Raw genomic sequence first — 16,251 nt, forward strand, 5'->3', positions numbered from 1 at the left:
TCAACAGCACATTTGGTTAACTTATTGGTTTTTACAATTAACTATTGAGTATTACTACTAATGCAATGGTTAAGGCAATTGAAAGTGGTAAACCCTGCATGATAGGTTAGGAAGATGTTAATATATGGATGAACATTAGAGGGCAGTATTTAATCAGCAGCAGAACAAAGTTTGAAATGAACCAAAGCATGTACACTGAAAAAAGGGGGACTGGCCATCTGTTGGATTTATCCAAGCCTATTGTGTGAATGTTATACAATTGCCTCATGTTCCGAAGCAAAATGTAATAGTATTGAGTAGAATCTACATTTTATGTGGAGAGAGTACATGAACTTGTTTAGGTCATGTTGGGATAAAATGAGTCAATCAAATAAATGTATCAATTCCACCGCAATATACCCCGCGAAATCGCGCAATGCATTTCTTTGTGGAAGAAGACAGCAGCAAGGAAGGCAGCTCTGTCCCGCCATTACCCAGCTTGGATCGGTAAGTATGGATGGTTGGAATACATTGGAATATTAGTTAATGCGTAACTATATGTAATATAATGCATTGAAAGTCACCAACATAAGTTAATGAACTGTCATGAAGTTATTTGCTCTCGTGCTGTTGAATTACCATGTGCTACGTTTCCTCTGTGAAAATGGCGGGTGGGGCCCGCCGCAAGGTGTTGGTTCGTAGTTACTTAATGCTATCTGTTAATTTAGCCATTGTTAGCTAACGTCGCATTAGGATTAACGTTAGCTTTCAAACGAAAGCTTTGGTCAACGAGCAGTACGAGTTTACATTACTGTCTTTTAATTAAGAGGCTGGGGCGCTCACTTTTTAACCAAGCCACGCTCCAAAGTTATGCTAAATTTTAGCAAGGGAAAAACGGCAATACTTTTTTAATGTCAATGCTGTTGTTGCTGCTGCAGATTGCTGCTGTAGATTGCCGTCAGACGACCGTAGTGCCTCTGCTGTGGCTCAAGTTCTGTGGTGAGTATGTATTTTATCTGTAAATAACAGGATTAGAAGTGTGGGTATCGTTTATCAGAATTATGATACCAGTAGGCTACCCTTAAAACCTGATTGGGGTATGTTAGAAATTAAAATCAATGTTTTAATGGGGAAATGTAGTTTAAACATGCCGTCAGTTTTAATGCTCTTTTATACTGAAAAAACAGAAATTCTTGTGCACAAGCAGTTAAGCTTTTATTCTGAAAATCCTTCATCTCCGGTTAGCATTTAGCATGTGGCTAATATACGATTTCCTAAAGAGGTGAATTTAGTAGCGAAATGATATGGAGTGGTGAAAACCGAAGCCTACTGATTTAACACTACAACTATAGATGTCGAGATACTACCATGCTGAATATTAAATGAAGGTACAGTTTATTTGAATACATTATTGTTTACAGACGAGAGTAGCATGTGACAACATCCGGAATGACCGGAAACCAAACGAGCCGAGAAGTATTGTTTAGAGTATTGATTACAGCGTTTAGAATGTGTTAAATGAAAAGTGATGAAAGAGAATATGAGGAGAAACGGCGTGTTAAGCATATATTGAATTTGAAAAGAACCTATCCTCTGTTTAAATGCAATAACGGACATTGGAGACGAGTTGAGCCGGCTGGCGGGGAGGAGCCAGCAGAGGATATATAAACAGCACCGGAGGAGAGATCCATTCTCTTCTCTTCCCTATCGAGGAGAGCCAGATCACAGCTGTTTGTCTGACTGAACAATATCATGCTTGTGACCAACCCGCGCCTTTTTAAATTAAAGTACCCAATTGAACTTTCACAGAGACTCCATTTAGTCTCCTATTTTAAAGCTTCTCTCCTGGTCGGGAGAATAACGAACACAGTTAACAGGTACTAACGGGGCTAACGGCTACTTAGGGGCTAACGGCTTAGCATGGTTAGCAGTCCGGTGCATCAGCTTTAGGGCATATATGTTTGTGCGTCATTCTAGGGGATACAGACAGGCTATATGCTCTAGTTACCAGAAGCACATGGCTAATTATTATGCAGCACATGGTTAATTATTATGCAGACTGACATCATCTGACTTTCCCAGTGCCCCATGTAGATGATTATTATGATAAGGATAGGTATCCTTTGACTTGAGAAGTCGATACTACTTGGTACCAGATTATTTCGGTAGGTACCCAGCCGTATATATACATGTACATTGAAGGGAGCAATGGTGTCATTTACATTTTCAGATGCAGACATGTATATTGGCTATTTGTTGATCTGCTTTAAAAAAGATTGGCATCATCCCTCAAAATAACATAATCTGTTGACCTGTAGAGTCATAGCCGCGGGAAGTCATTTTACTTAGGGGGTGAGGCCAAAAGTGGGGAGAGATTTCAACAGTAACATGAACATAATAGTAACCAGCAAAAAATGTACACCATTCACCAACAGGGGGTGCTGCAGCACCTCCAGAACCCCTACTTCCCGTATGTGTAGAGTATTTACAATTTTTGTCTATAGAAATACTGTTTTGCATTGTATAAGTGTTTTTTGTGTTGCTCTTTGTTGCAGCAGATTGAAACGCGAACTCTGTGCGTGTCTGGAGTCGGCGCTTTTACTGTGGGCTCAAATTGATATGGTGAGAATACAATTGTATTTTGGTTTAACCCTGTCCCACTCGGTGTGATTGGCCATTGTGTGATGTGTCACACTTTTTGAAATGCTTTTTATAAACAGTTGTGTCACTACTGTTACTTAGACCTTCCCCATTTTATTATTGATTGATGTTTGTTATTTCATTTTGAAAGCTTGTCTTACATTTTTGTCAGAATTTTCTCATTAGACATTAATCCTTCTTTGTTTCCATTTGTCTTTTGCAGTGAATGGTGCTGCAAGTTTGCCAGAATGTTGCTGTGAATGTGGCGTTGTAAGGCCTGCCCCTCAGTTTTACCAAGTAGGTCCCAAATATTAAAACATTATCGAGTGAAACATAGATATTATGGGAATAATAATCGTTTTCCTTGTGTATATGTAAGCTGCCCCTGCACTTTTAAAACGTGGAATGCTTTTTTAATTCATTTGAATAGATTTCATGTGACTAAAACCAGTCATCAATCCAAGAGCTGTATATTTAGGTGCCAGTTATGTCCTTGTAAGGATCTTGTCTCGGAAAGGTATTACTGGGCTCACATTAATGCACACCTTAACACAAATGAGGTTGTAACTTGCATGTTTTTAGATTGCAACTTTCAAACAAATATCTACGGAACATTTAAATCCCACTGGAGCAGAAAACATACTTATTATTCAATTACAGATTTTAAACCAGAAATTGTGACATCAACCACCTTTGTTTCTCTGGAATCTGCGCAAAATACTTCAGATGATGAAATAGGTGAGGCATACTCTGATGCACAACCAGATTGCAGTGTTTATGCCCCGAATGACCTTCCAAATGTAATTGAACAAACTTTTGCAGCAGCTTTGTTAAAGTTGGAACATTTAACGCATGTACCAAGCACAGCAATCAATGATTTTTTGCTAGAGCTTCACAACTTAACTAGCTCTCTCTCGAGTTCCCACACTGATGGCGTTCTAGTTGATATTTTTCAGAAGCACAAACTCCAGGTTGACAGAGCTATCATAGAGGAAATAACCACTTCTCTGTGCACTGGGAATCCTATAAATAAAGCCATAGAGAAGGGTGGTCCTTTGAGTTCTACATATCAACGTAAGCAGTATTACAAGGCAAACTTTAATATTGTTGAACCAGTTGAATGTATCTTGGATGCTAAAGAGAAGAAAACCTTCCAGTATGTCCCCATTCTTGAATCTCTACAGGTGCTGTTGAATAGGAAAGATATTGTGGACAAGTTAGTTTGTAGTCACGAAACGCAAAGGGAAACAGAGACAGCAAAATAAATTGTGTACAAGTGTTTCAGGGATGGTCTGCATTGTAAGCAAAACAGTTTATTGTCAGGTCAAGAGTTAAGGGTATCTATTGGTTTGTATGTTGATGACTTCGAGGTCTGTAACCCTCTTGGCACCTCCCGTAAAACCCACAAACTTTGTGCTGTGTACTGGGTGCTGAGTAACCTACCCCCAGGGTCTCATTCCTCTTTGTCCTCCATTTACTTAGCTATTTTGTGCAAAACAGACAATGTTAAGACCTATGGCTATGACAAGGTTTTAGAGCCACTTCTACGTGATCTCAGGTCTTTGGAAGTTGATGGAATTTTTGTCCCACAACTGGGAACATCGCTCAAAGGTACAGTTCAAACTATTGCTGCAGACAATTTAGGAGCTCATGGATTAGCGGGTTTTGTTGAGAATTTTTCAGGCACCTATTTTTGTCGTTTTTGTACTGCAACAGCTTCAGACATTGCATCAAATGAGGTTAGAGCAGGAACTTTCAGCCTCAGAACAAAAGAAATACATGACACTCATGTCAGAACAGCCCTAGATAGTGGCAGCAGCTGTTTTGGAGTTAAAAGAGCTTGTCCTTTGACTAAAGCGCTTTCTCATTTTAATGTCATCAGTGGCTATCCTCCTGACATTGCCCACGATCTCTTTGAAGGCATTGTGCCTGTTGAAATAGCACATTGTCTAACATTTCTAATCTCAAAGAAGTACATAACCTTGGAAGATATTAACAATTCCATTCTACATTTCCCATACAAGTGGACAGACAAAACAAATAAGCCTCATATTTTGCCACAAAATCTCTCACACAGGAAAACCATAGGTGGTAATGCCCATGAAAACTGGTGCTTGTTAAGATTGCTCCCATTTATAATTGGGCCTAAGATTCCTGAGCATGATCCAGCATGGCAGGTCTTGTTGGACCTAAAACAGATTGTTGAGCTTGTGGTTGCCCCAGTTCACAACGACGAGTCTATTGCATACCTTGAGAGCAAAATTTCAGACCATAGACAAAGGTATCAAGAGGTTTTTCCTAACAATAGACTGCGTCCCAAACACCACTACATAGAACATTACCCACAACTAATAAGGTTTTTTGGGCCTCTTGTGGGACTTTGGACTATGAGGTTTGAGGCAAAGCACAGTTTCTTTAAAAACATAATCAAACACACCAGTTGCTTTAAAAACGTGCCCCTATCTCTGGCTGTGAAACATCAGTTTATGATTGGCTACCACTTGTCGTCTCCAAGTATTGATAAACAAATGCTGGATGTCTCAGATGTATCTTCTGTCCCCTTAGATGTTTTGAAGGAGGAGCTAGTTCAAGCTTTTAAACAGAAAGATCCTGACATATCTGAAATACACCTTGCAAAAAATGCTTGGAGCAAGGGAATAAACTACAGGACAGGTATGGTAGTTGTCCATGGGTCTGGAGTTGGCTTGCCCGAATTTGGGGAAATCCATCAAATATGCATTTTGCATCAGAGAGTGTTTTTTGTCTTGAAACTGCTGTGTGGATGGTATAGTGAGCACTACAGAGCCTTTGAGGTGACTCCATCTCCGTCACGAGAACTTGCTCTTGTGGAAGTCTGTGAACTGGTCGATGAGTATCCCTTGGCCGCCTATCTGGTTGGATGTGTGCGGATGGTGACCTTGAAGAGATCAATCTGTGTCTGAGGTAAAGCAACAAATTAAACACTGCTTGGGCAGGTACAGACTAAAGTACCGAGAATAGGTACCGTTGGGTACTGGTATCGGTTCAAACACATATATATATAAACATTAGATGGCTCATGGGAGATTTTCCAGCGTAGCTCACCGGCCGCCATCTTGCTGCAGTCACCAGCTACTGTTGTAAGGTGAGTGATCTGCACAAAAATACTCTTAACTCGCTGAAATCTTGACTGATTTACAAACGGTTTGGTTTATTATAAACGTTATTAGCATGGCTATGATACAGGAGACAACAAGACATGTTGAAAAAAAATGCATAATTATAAGTATGCAGTATCATAACTACATCTTTGATGTTTATAACAAACCAACCCGTTTGAAAATTGAGCAAACTATGGTTATTTAAATAGTAAACCATAATGTTATGAATGAGCGAGCTGAATGCAGCAAGATGGCGGCCATGTTGCAACGTCGGTCTCCATTGGCCAGCAGCATGGGTGAGCCATCTATTGTTTATATCTATGGGTTCAAATGTGAACAGTACCCAACCCTATACATTGGTCCAATAACATTGTTATTGTTCTTCACAATGAACCCTTTTAAAAAATGACAAGCATTCACTCTTCTACCAAGGCCCATGTACTTGAAATAAAACTAATTCTAAACCTTTTATTGTTTATATACTCTCTTTCCTAACAGACGGTGAAGAAAGACCATGATGACATCAGCTGTTCTCAGAGTAATCCTAGGGGCTGACAGCTGTCAGAGGGTGGTGATTTCTGCTGGCCTGCCTTCAACTGTGAATGAACTGGAGAATGAGATAAAGACTCAGTGTAATGTAAAGGAACCCTTTCGGCTGCAGTTCATGGACACGCTTTTTGGCGATGAATTTATGAACTTAACTTCCATGGGAGAAATACAAGACAAAGCTACAGTCAAGGTCATATACACATCATGCAGACCTCTCAATGCTGATGCAGATCAATGTGTGGACAGTTGCTCCTTTCCACCAACCAGTCATCCTGATGACACCACATCTTCTCTAGGCGACAGCACCGGGATTCTCACATCTCCAGAGTCCACTTCTTCACGGTCTTCATGGCCAGGTGTGTTCCATGTTCCCCGTTTTTCGTATGATGCAGAGATTAAGCTTGAAAAGGCCCACAGAGTTCTCAGAGAAGAAGGGACACTGTTGATCCCTGATTCAAAGCTCAAGTCTGATATACTAGAGGGGTTGATTCAGGAGGTAGTTAAGCACAAAGTCTACGCCACGGACAGGGAGTTTGACCAAGTTGCAGAGGCGCTCGTCATGAAGCATCCATGTTTACAAGAAAAAGGCTCAGCCTCTGGCTATGGGGGATGGAAGACTAGTCTCAAATACAAGTTGTCCAACTACCGCACACATCTCCGGAAAGTGGGATGTCCTGAAGTATGTGTAAATACTTTGAAACATAAACCAGAAGGGAAACGTTCTCCTGCTTTTAAAGTTAAGAAACCAAAGAGGGGTGAAGTGGCCTACTGCCCTGACTTTCCACTTGGAGAATGCGCCCAGTCCTTAGAGAAGATGAGGGTTGAACTCCTTTCAGATTACAAGAAGCGTAATAACAGAGAGACAGTTAAGGCTAAAATGGAGAAAACATTTGCATTGAGAAGACAAGAAGTCATTAGTGATGTTCCCATGACCAGTGATGTACAAGAGAGATGGCCAGCTCTCTTTGGTGTAATGGAGGTGAGTACACAGATAATGGTGTAACTTTTTGTGCTGTAGATGGTATATGCAACTGTTAGAGTAAAGCTTGGCCCCATTACGATGTTGTTCAGAAGTAGGTGCAAATGAATGCTGGATGTTGAAAAGCTGATGCTTCACTGCATTGCTGGCTTAAATGTGTAAGAAGAAGGTGAAGTAGTAGGAATATTTGAAAAAGTGGGAACATGATTGAAGCAGATGAGTAGGGCTTGAGTTTAAGGATGTCCGTCATCCCTGGGGCCGAAAAAAATAGGATTGAGGAGGAGGAACATTTATTTAGCGAGGAATTTGGGCCTAGAGTTAAAAGGAAAAATACCGTGATAACGTCATAAATTAAAATGACTGCAAGTTTTGTTTAGCACAAGTTCTTATTAAACCTCCTTGAGAACAGAAACACACAGCACATACTGCTGGTGTCATGTCCCTACTGGTTTTCAGACTAACTGGTTTCCACATGTTGTGTTTACCGAACACAACAGTTGTGGTCTGCCTCTGTCATCAGATTCGTCACACATTCACAAACATATTATTGGCGATTTTCAGGTCCAAATCTCGTATCTACTGTGGCGAATATGATTGTATAAGTTAGCACTACATCAAAGCCGCCTAAAAAAATAAGTTTGTCTAAAATATATCAGATCGCGTCGAGCTGGATTACATCTCGGTAGAGCAAAATGCTTTCAGCATTCACACCCAATATTCCATAGCCGAAATCAAATGCTGAGCAAACATGCATAGTGCATACAGTTATGTGATTGGCAGCTGTAAGTTTAATGAAACAAATGTGTGTATGTGAGTGGGCCGTGTTGTTAAAAAATGGTTTCATTTTTTTTTCAGGTTAACGCAGAGTTCAAGCGGATTACAACTATGGCTCTACAGTCAAGGTTCCTGTCACAGCTTGACCTACAATCCGCAAGTCTGCTGAGGGTGTTCTCGAAAAAATCGGGGCAGCAGGGCAAGAAGTTAAAAGACATGGCTGCCATGATGACGGTAAGAACTTTTTAACTGTGTGTATATGTGTAGATATGTGTGTGTGTGTGTGTGTGTGTGTATATATATAATATTTCCTTTTTGGCATTAGGTCAGTCTAAAATCAATTACAATGGTAAATTATCCCAAAATGTGACCACTCCATAGGTTCAATTTGATTAAAATGTCCCTATATTCTTTGTTTTAATCCTTAAGGAAGACATCGATGTTGACAGGGAGTGCCTCATTAAAGGACTCTGCATCTACCTCAATGAGGATCCTGAGGATCTGGTGAAGGAGTACATGGTGAGTGTGTGCTAAAGTAGTAATCCACATACAAAAAAGAAGTTAGTTTGAACATGTTTTTAAGAAGAAAAATAGCCTCAGTTAAAAGAACCTCATTTGACCAGATATACCAGACCATATTACCAGACATGTTACTTAGCTGTCTTCCTGAAATTGATATTATAATAGGTTTTGTTAGAATTAACATGCTCTATCATGATTTGTGTTCTTCTGATTCCAGAGACACATTCAAATACTAATGCAATAGTCTTAAGGACAGCTCTATCCTCCTCAGGCTGCAGTATCTTCCACCTGTGGGGCTTATATTACATTACATAGGGTGAATTATGAATCAGGAGTAGTACCTAATGCTTTGCTCATTAGTCTCCAGCAATTTGGTGTCATTTCATTTCACCTGTTTATTCTCTCCAACCTTCTCCTCTTTTTAAAGTCGCTGATATATATATTACCAATAATAATTACCATTCACTCAATTTAATGTACAACCTACAATCTGTTAGCCAGGCTGGTGAAACCCACAGGTGAAAACAAACCAGGTATTCTTCTTCGCAAGCATTGTGCTAATTAGTGTAGTGCCACAGTAGAGTCAAATAAGCAAATTGTGTCTTAATGAGGTCCGAGTAAAAAAAATCTTATCCTTCAAGAAATCATTTGTCTTCCACCAGGACATGACTGAGGCCAACACACTACGTGAGGTAGAAAAAACAACAGTGGGGATCTATGTTGCCAGAGAGACTCCCAGCAGTGACTACTCTGATGTCGGAGTTATCCTCGAGGGTGTGGTGGTGCTTCAGGATCTGGAGAATGTGGCTCTTGCAGCTGTAATGTTGTTTGGACTCATGTATGCCCTAAACATGAATTACCCGTTGAAGCTCCGCAACACCTTAGAAGTTATTCAGAAGCTTATAATGGAGGTGGATGCATCTGACCTTTCAAGAAAGGCCCAAAACTTGAAGAGGAAAATGCACGAGTGAAGAGAGCTCACTGTCCATGTTCACTGTCCATGTTCACGGCTCGCTGTTCCTACACTGTTCTTGTAGTTGAGATGCAGAGTATACATTCCTGGACTGAGTGGTGTGGCTGGTTCTCCCACCATCGCAGTTATTGATGCCTTATAAAAAGCAGGGGATGCTTTATTTATATATAAATATATATTGTTTTTTTGTTTACGTTGTTGTTGTTGTAATGAAATTGCTTAACGATATGTAAGGTCATTTTTTTTATTTGTACTTCTCAAATTGGAGATTAGTTTTGGAAAGACTTGAGTGATTATTTAATCTCCAGGTTCTTGAATAAAGGTCTTGAAACAAAACTTTCTAATCGTTTTCAATGCAAAAAAAGTGGGTTATGTTTACTTTTAAAATCTGTTTCATATTTACATTAAATTATATTTATAAATATAATGTATAACAAAAAAGATTACAATTCTGAAAACATGTAATAGACATGGGAATATTAAAATAACAAATATTGCTAGAGTTATGTGATCAAATAGTGTTGGAATAAAAGGGATTGAATTGTGTTTGAATAAAGTGATCAAAATGGGTTGGAGTAAAATGATGAAAGTGTTTAATTTACTTTATTGAAACACATTTCAATAACTTTGAATCAACACAAAGTAATTGCGTTGATTGGACATAAATCGTTTGTGTTGATTTAAAACAATTCTATAGGTTGCTGCCAAAGCAAATTATTTGTGTGCAACAAATGTCCACAATTGAATTGAGTAAATCCAATGTGTTCTTTTTTTCAGTGTAGTTTGCCCTGACATCACCTGTGTTTTCATTTCAAATGTATATTAGCTGTTAATGTCTGATGATCTTGACCCTTAAACAGCACTTGCAATTGGCACAGGTGTTGATGTTAATGCACAATAACAATGACGATATTCTGTTTCCTTCACTGAAGAATGAACCCTACTGTGTCCGACCTAAACATGCTGAAAATGTAGGGCTTAAACAAGATTTGTAATCTCTGTCACTGTTTGTATTAAAAATGTGACCAAGCCGACAATAACACTGTAAAGAAAATAAGTCTGCATTTTTTTCCCGTCTAAAGTCGAAATAATGGAAAAGCATCGATGCAGACCTTAATATAGTGAGTGTTTCGTCAAAACCAGTGAAAAGCAATTTCAAAATCTGGCTCCAGTCCAGCAGGTATACACAGGGATCCTAACATCTGTGTTTCCACTGAAAATGTGTTTCAATGAAGAGCTTGAGTCATAATGCTGCTGGTATTGTATTGGTAAATGCATTTGTCTGGTTTGAAGAAATGTTTGATAATGTTTGATTAAATTCATTATTATTTCTAGTTAGTCTTATGATTTATTATTCTAAAATATAAGAAACTGGGATTTAACTTACTTGAGATGAATTTACTTTTTACATGAAATGTTAAGTTTAATTGTCACTTAATTCGATTTAAATTCATAGAGCAGAAATGAAAGTGCATGTTTAAGTATGACGTTTTTCATTTGAATGTTTTATTTGCCTAATTGTTTTAAGTTAATGAAAGTGTGTTTTTGTGTTTCTTAAAGGTTTTCAACCTACATGAAGCTAAACAATGCTACATGAAAGCTAAATGAATCTAAACGATGCTACATGAAAGCTAAATGAAGCTAGACGATGCTACATGAAAGCTGAATGAAGCTAGACGATGCTCCATGAAAGCTAAATGAAGCTAGACGATACATGAAAGCTGAATGAAGCTACATGAAATCTAAAAGAACTCCACTTGAATTAAAATAAAAAGGAAAGAGTCAAGATTGAGTTGTCCCGTGCGTCCTTTTGGAGTGAACCAGGCCATTATCAAGTTTAGGCAGGAGTCAATCAACACAAATCATAACTTGACAGTGAGAAAAGAGGCAGATAACAGATACTTGTAAAAGTACTTTTATTTTCTGAGCCCTTAAACATATAAACAATTGTAATGTTTAAAAGTGACACATTGAACAACCATTGGTTGCAGTCGATTTCTTCATTCTTAAAAAAACACACCATAACAGCATACGTGTTGTTTCCCCAGAAAACACTGCACTGTAAATGACATTTGAATTGAGTGAAGTAAGGTTTTTTGGAATACTCAAATTGATTGAAAATGAGCCATAGTACCTGAATTTAGCAATGCTCGAGCTCAAGCACAGAGCAGAAGTCTGAAATGTAAGCCAAGTCTACACTGCAGCATATCTATGACATTTATTGTGTAGACTAACAACAACCTTGAGAAACAATAATACAAAAGTGTCAATAAAAAACCTGACCTGATTTGAGTAGTGTCAAAGATATAAGATGTAAACATTCCAAAAATACAATTTACAATATTTACAAAAATCTGGGTCCTGCCCACAGTGAGTTTTTTCCTTTTTGGAGGGTAAAACCCAGTCTTGTTAAGGCACTTACTAACAATAACTTATTTTATAGACAGGGTAAAAAGGTCTTAAATACAAACTCCTATAATTTATCCAAAGTTCTTATATCCACAGATATGTACACAATCCACCAGCATTCATTCTTCGTTTACATGGAGAGGCACTTGACTTTTGAAAACATTAAAAGGATCCTGTAGAAAAAACGTGTTTTGTTTAACTCACACCACACACCAAGATTCCTACAGGGACGTTTTGTGTCATTGGTTTGGGCCATATGCACAAACTGTCCAAAAGTGAGGCACCAACTCTTGCTTCTTCTGCTGGGAAGATCCAGGCATGATGGGTGGAAAAGATCAATATGGTCTACAAGTGCCTCTTCATATGGAGAGCCAGGTGATCTGAGCGTGAAAATGCCCGCTCGCACATATGGCACTGGAAAGGGCGATGTCCGGTGTGCTTTCTGAAGTGACGGGTCAACTCATCTGACCTTGCAAACTTCCAACCGCATCCTTCCCAGTTACAGTGGTAGGGCTTTTCACCTGAGAGACAAAAAAGGTTTGTTAGATTTATAGGATTTACAGTGCATGCACACTAAGTATAAAATAAAAACAGGTGAAGTGCCATTTAAAATGACTTGTTTCTTACCTGTGTGTGTTCTCATGTGGGCCTTGAGGTGGGAGCTCTTGGTGTAGGTTTTTCCACAGCCAGGGAAATCGCAGCTGTGCGTCGCTGCCCGTTTCCTTGCCCATGACCTTCTGCCTCTCTTCTGCTTGATGCTTCCCAAATCATCCTGTGCGTAAAACTCCAGCAATGATGGCGAAGATGGAGGAGTGAGCATCATCCCCTGAACAGAAGCGGGATGCTGCTGGTGAACGCGGACAGGCTCTCTGTGCATGCTGTACTGTCCTTGAAACTGTGCCAAACGCTGGTGTGCATACTGCGGCTGGTAAGGCGCGTTCATGTACTGATTGTTGACATGGTGATGATTCGGATGAGAGTTCATCTGCGCCAAATGGCAGTCTGTGCGCACTTGAGATGCATGTTGCACTGAGTGTCCACTGAATCCCTGCAAAGCACCTGGAACTGTGGCCTGGTGGTGCGTAAAAGCGGCTTGGTGCACTGGGCGCATGAGATGCCTTTCATACAGTTGTCCCATAAAGTCCCCACCAGCACCCATCATACATGACTGGTCTACAGGCTCGGTTTTAATTTTGTATCCAAGCGGGGGAGAAGAAGTGGCCACTTGGTGGTGAGCGGGAGTTGCTGGAACGGTGCCCGGATTCAACGCTCGTAGTTCGGTGTACTCCATCTGGTTTATCGCCTTGCCTGCGCTCTCCGGTGAACTCTCCCCGGGGTAGCCAATCTCTGGCGTGAGAAGCTCCGCCATGAGACTACGGACAGGGCTGGATCCCGCGAAGCTCACCATCCCGTGGTAGCTCTGTGCAGCCATCGGAGCCGGAGGGTGTTCGTTGCTGTCTGGCACAGAGCTGCAGCTCTCCGGTGACTCCGGCAGAAAGTACACGCATTGCTGAGGGGGAGAAAGGTTCCCGTTGTTGCTCCCAACATCGGAGTCGATTGTGTTTGACAAAATGAACTCGAGGTCCAAGAATTTCCCCAAGTCGTCGTCGTCTTTGGGGGAAAACGCAGGTGACTGCACAATGCTGAACTCCACTTCCAGGAGAGGGTTGTCTGCGTCACCTGTGGCGCTACGTCGAGCACACTCATCCACCTTGCAGATCTGCACAGAAAAGCACCAAAGTTAGAAGACGTTTCTAATGTGATCCAAATATAACAATTACATCATTACATAAATCGACAGCTATAACATACCATAAACGTGTTACACTTTAAATAATTTACTTACATTGACAAAATGTTTTCCCTCCATCGCTTGGACACTTGGAAACGCTGCTACGGCGGGCATCATTGCTTCAGCCACAGCCATAATGAGCGCTTAGATGACAGAAAACAAGAATTTAAACTGTAAAAGTAAACTGGGACTTTGCTATCTGTCCATGAATCGCCTGTTTTGTAACGTTGAGGAACATTCCGGGATTCAGAATGTGAGTGTTAACAGTGCTAATAGCCTCTTATAGCCTCCTCTCCTAATACTTGGAGGTGTGGTTTATACTCCCCCACCACAACACACGCACACACACACCTCCCCCACGGCAACCAAAAGTGCAAACACACATAAATAAAGTGGCATTCAGGTGCGCCAAGCAGGTAAATTAATGAAATGCATGACTTAAAACAGTCACCCACATTTTCATATGAATCATTGACTAAGCATTACTTTGCATGAAGCATTAATAACACGTGTTTGAACACACACACCCACAAACGCTTTTTCAATCATGACAGTGGTTTATTGATAAATTATACAACATTTGTCCATATCCACTTTCATCATCGAGTAAAATATAAAGTTGATGTATTATAAAACTCACCTATACAGCAGCAATTTCTGTCTCATGGGACAATCAAATATGTCTCTCAAGGCACACAGGGGGCGACAGTAAACCTGGCATCACAGGGAGTATACTGGGAAATCGAAATTCCAGTGCATAAAACGTTATCCAAGTCTCTGGTCATGTTGTGTTTAAGTACACATGCTTCCTAATATATTAGTTTAGAAAACAAATATAACTTATAATGTTTTCACAAAATCAGAATATGTCCAATCTGTGATAATTTGCTACATTAAAAACAAAACATTTAGCGAAAATGCATTTATTTTACAGTTGAAAGGTATCCATCAGTTTCACCCAGAATCTTCCAACAACACTCTCACATCATTAATGTGTCCCGAGTTGATCCCTGTACGTTTCACACGGACGTACGAAGCGTTGGCTCATCGAAAGAACCTGTTAATCCGGGTATAGTCAACAAAGAAAAGCATGTTTCTTAATGATCTCCTCCCAGCCAGCATCTCTGTTAACCCCCGGCAGCCATTGCTATGGTAATGTGTGGTGGATGGGTGTCGATGTGGAGAACTGATAACAGCCAACAGGAGAAAAAAGGTTTATGTGAACAGTCTTTTTAATTTTTAAAAACCTCCAAATTATTCAGTAACCGTTATTCCATAGTTTTTGTAAAATATTTCCCCGAACCAGTTCAAATAGTTTCACTTTATCACATTGACATGAATAAATATCACTGGGGAAGCATTGAAGTCATTTTGATAATACATATGTTGGCTTGTGGTCATATTTAAACTAATTTAACATATAACATACTGGGGTCAATTTTTTTTTTTTTAAACTTTCCATGTGGGTTCGAAACCCAAAATCCAAAAAACTAATAAATAAAGTAACATATAGCTATACCACAGCCTTATCTGACCATTAGAAAATAGTTTATTTTTTCAAGCATTAAATAAACAGATGCAAGAGTAATAACCCTTATTTGATTTTCAATATATAATAGCATGATAAATCATATCTACACGCAGTCGATTGTGGCAGAAATTCTAGCGATCATTATTCTTATTTGGACACAAAAGTAGACCCTTTTCTGAAGTTTAAAAAATATGCTTTATTATTTAAACAGAGAAACATTAGTTGTTTGAACAATATATTTAATTAGAACTGGGGTTAGATTTTTAAATTCCAAATATGGAAACTAAACTAAATAAACCCATTGGGTGTCTTTCCTCCTCTCTCTGCTGCTGCAGCTGCTGTGAGGGCAGCGTTCTGCAGCTCACTGCCTTTATACTCTGTTATTTTTAAACCTTGCTTACGCAAAACAAGTTCCGGTTTTGTCTTCGAGCCAAGTGGAAATGGACTCTGTTTCCTGAGGAAAAACTAGACACTTGCTTCCTTGCACTCTGCAGCCACCTTGATACAGTATGCTTAGCTGTGGAAAGACACATGCATGCTGCAGGACAACTATAATGTTTCTATGATAACGGTTTAAGAAACTAGTGTACAGCGTACTCAGTAGCTGTGTTGTCTTGGGTCAGACACTTTGCCCAGTTTATGGTGAATTTATTTTACTACTGATCATCCTACGATATACCCAATGTTCTTAGGCGGGCCTTTCCCTTGAAACTATGAACGTTCTGAAATATAATTTAGACAATAACAAAACTAAAACCTGTTTAAAATGCTATGATCTCCCCCCAAAAGAAAACCATCCTCTATCTTGTTCCATCAAAGACCCAGGTCATGTAAAAACCTCAGAAGAATAGAGAGACAGATCCAGATAAAGAATCGCCCTGGGCTCAGGTTTCTCCTTTTGTGACTCGCTTCTCTGAAAGGGAGGAAGTCTTTCAGCTCAAGTGTTTTCTAAACACAATTACT

At 39.7% G+C, this 16,251-nt stretch overlaps 2 protein-coding genes across 4 annotated transcripts; one reads left to right on the plus strand and one right to left on the minus strand.

The window, feature by feature from the left end:
* The first annotated feature begins 208 nt into the window (after window positions 1-208).
* Window positions 209-9,788, plus strand: LOC307020832 (uncharacterized protein). Of its 3 annotated transcripts, XM_079652420.1 has the most exons (8): window positions 209-486; window positions 918-978; window positions 2,535-2,601; window positions 2,843-2,916; window positions 6,258-7,287; window positions 8,143-8,295; window positions 8,491-8,580; window positions 9,246-9,788. In XM_079652420.1, exons 5-8 carry the CDS (start codon window positions 6,274-6,276, stop codon window positions 9,552-9,554), a joined length of 1,566 nt encoding a protein of 521 aa, XP_079508546.1. In that variant the 5' UTR covers window positions 209-486; window positions 918-978; window positions 2,535-2,601; window positions 2,843-2,916; window positions 6,258-6,273; the 3' UTR covers window positions 9,555-9,788. The 3 variants fall into 3 exon arrangements, with proteins under 3 accessions (XP_079508546.1, XP_079508547.1, XP_079508545.1); XM_079652421.1 differs by lacking the exons at window positions 209-486; window positions 918-978; window positions 2,535-2,601; window positions 2,843-2,916 and adding exons at window positions 2,923-5,292; window positions 5,411-5,562; XM_079652419.1 differs by lacking the exons at window positions 209-486; window positions 918-978; window positions 2,535-2,601; window positions 2,843-2,916 and adding an exon at window positions 2,923-5,562.
* Window positions 9,789-11,455: 1,667 nt separating this feature from the next.
* klf17 (Kruppel like factor 17) lies at window positions 11,456-14,028 on the minus strand. The gene is made up of 3 exons (XM_079647263.1): window positions 13,812-14,028; window positions 12,593-13,685; window positions 11,456-12,486 (listed from the first exon to the last, which is right to left on the minus strand). Exons 1-3 carry the CDS (start codon window positions 13,890-13,892, stop codon window positions 12,311-12,313), a joined length of 1,350 nt encoding a protein of 449 aa, XP_079503389.1. The 5' UTR covers window positions 13,893-14,028; the 3' UTR covers window positions 11,456-12,310.
* Window positions 14,029-16,251: the final 2,223 nt, after the last annotated feature.

This window comes from Notothenia rossii, assembly GCF_949606895.1.
Source record: "Notothenia rossii genome assembly, chromosome: 9".
NCBI lineage: Eukaryota > Metazoa > Chordata > Actinopteri > Perciformes > Nototheniidae > Notothenia > Notothenia rossii.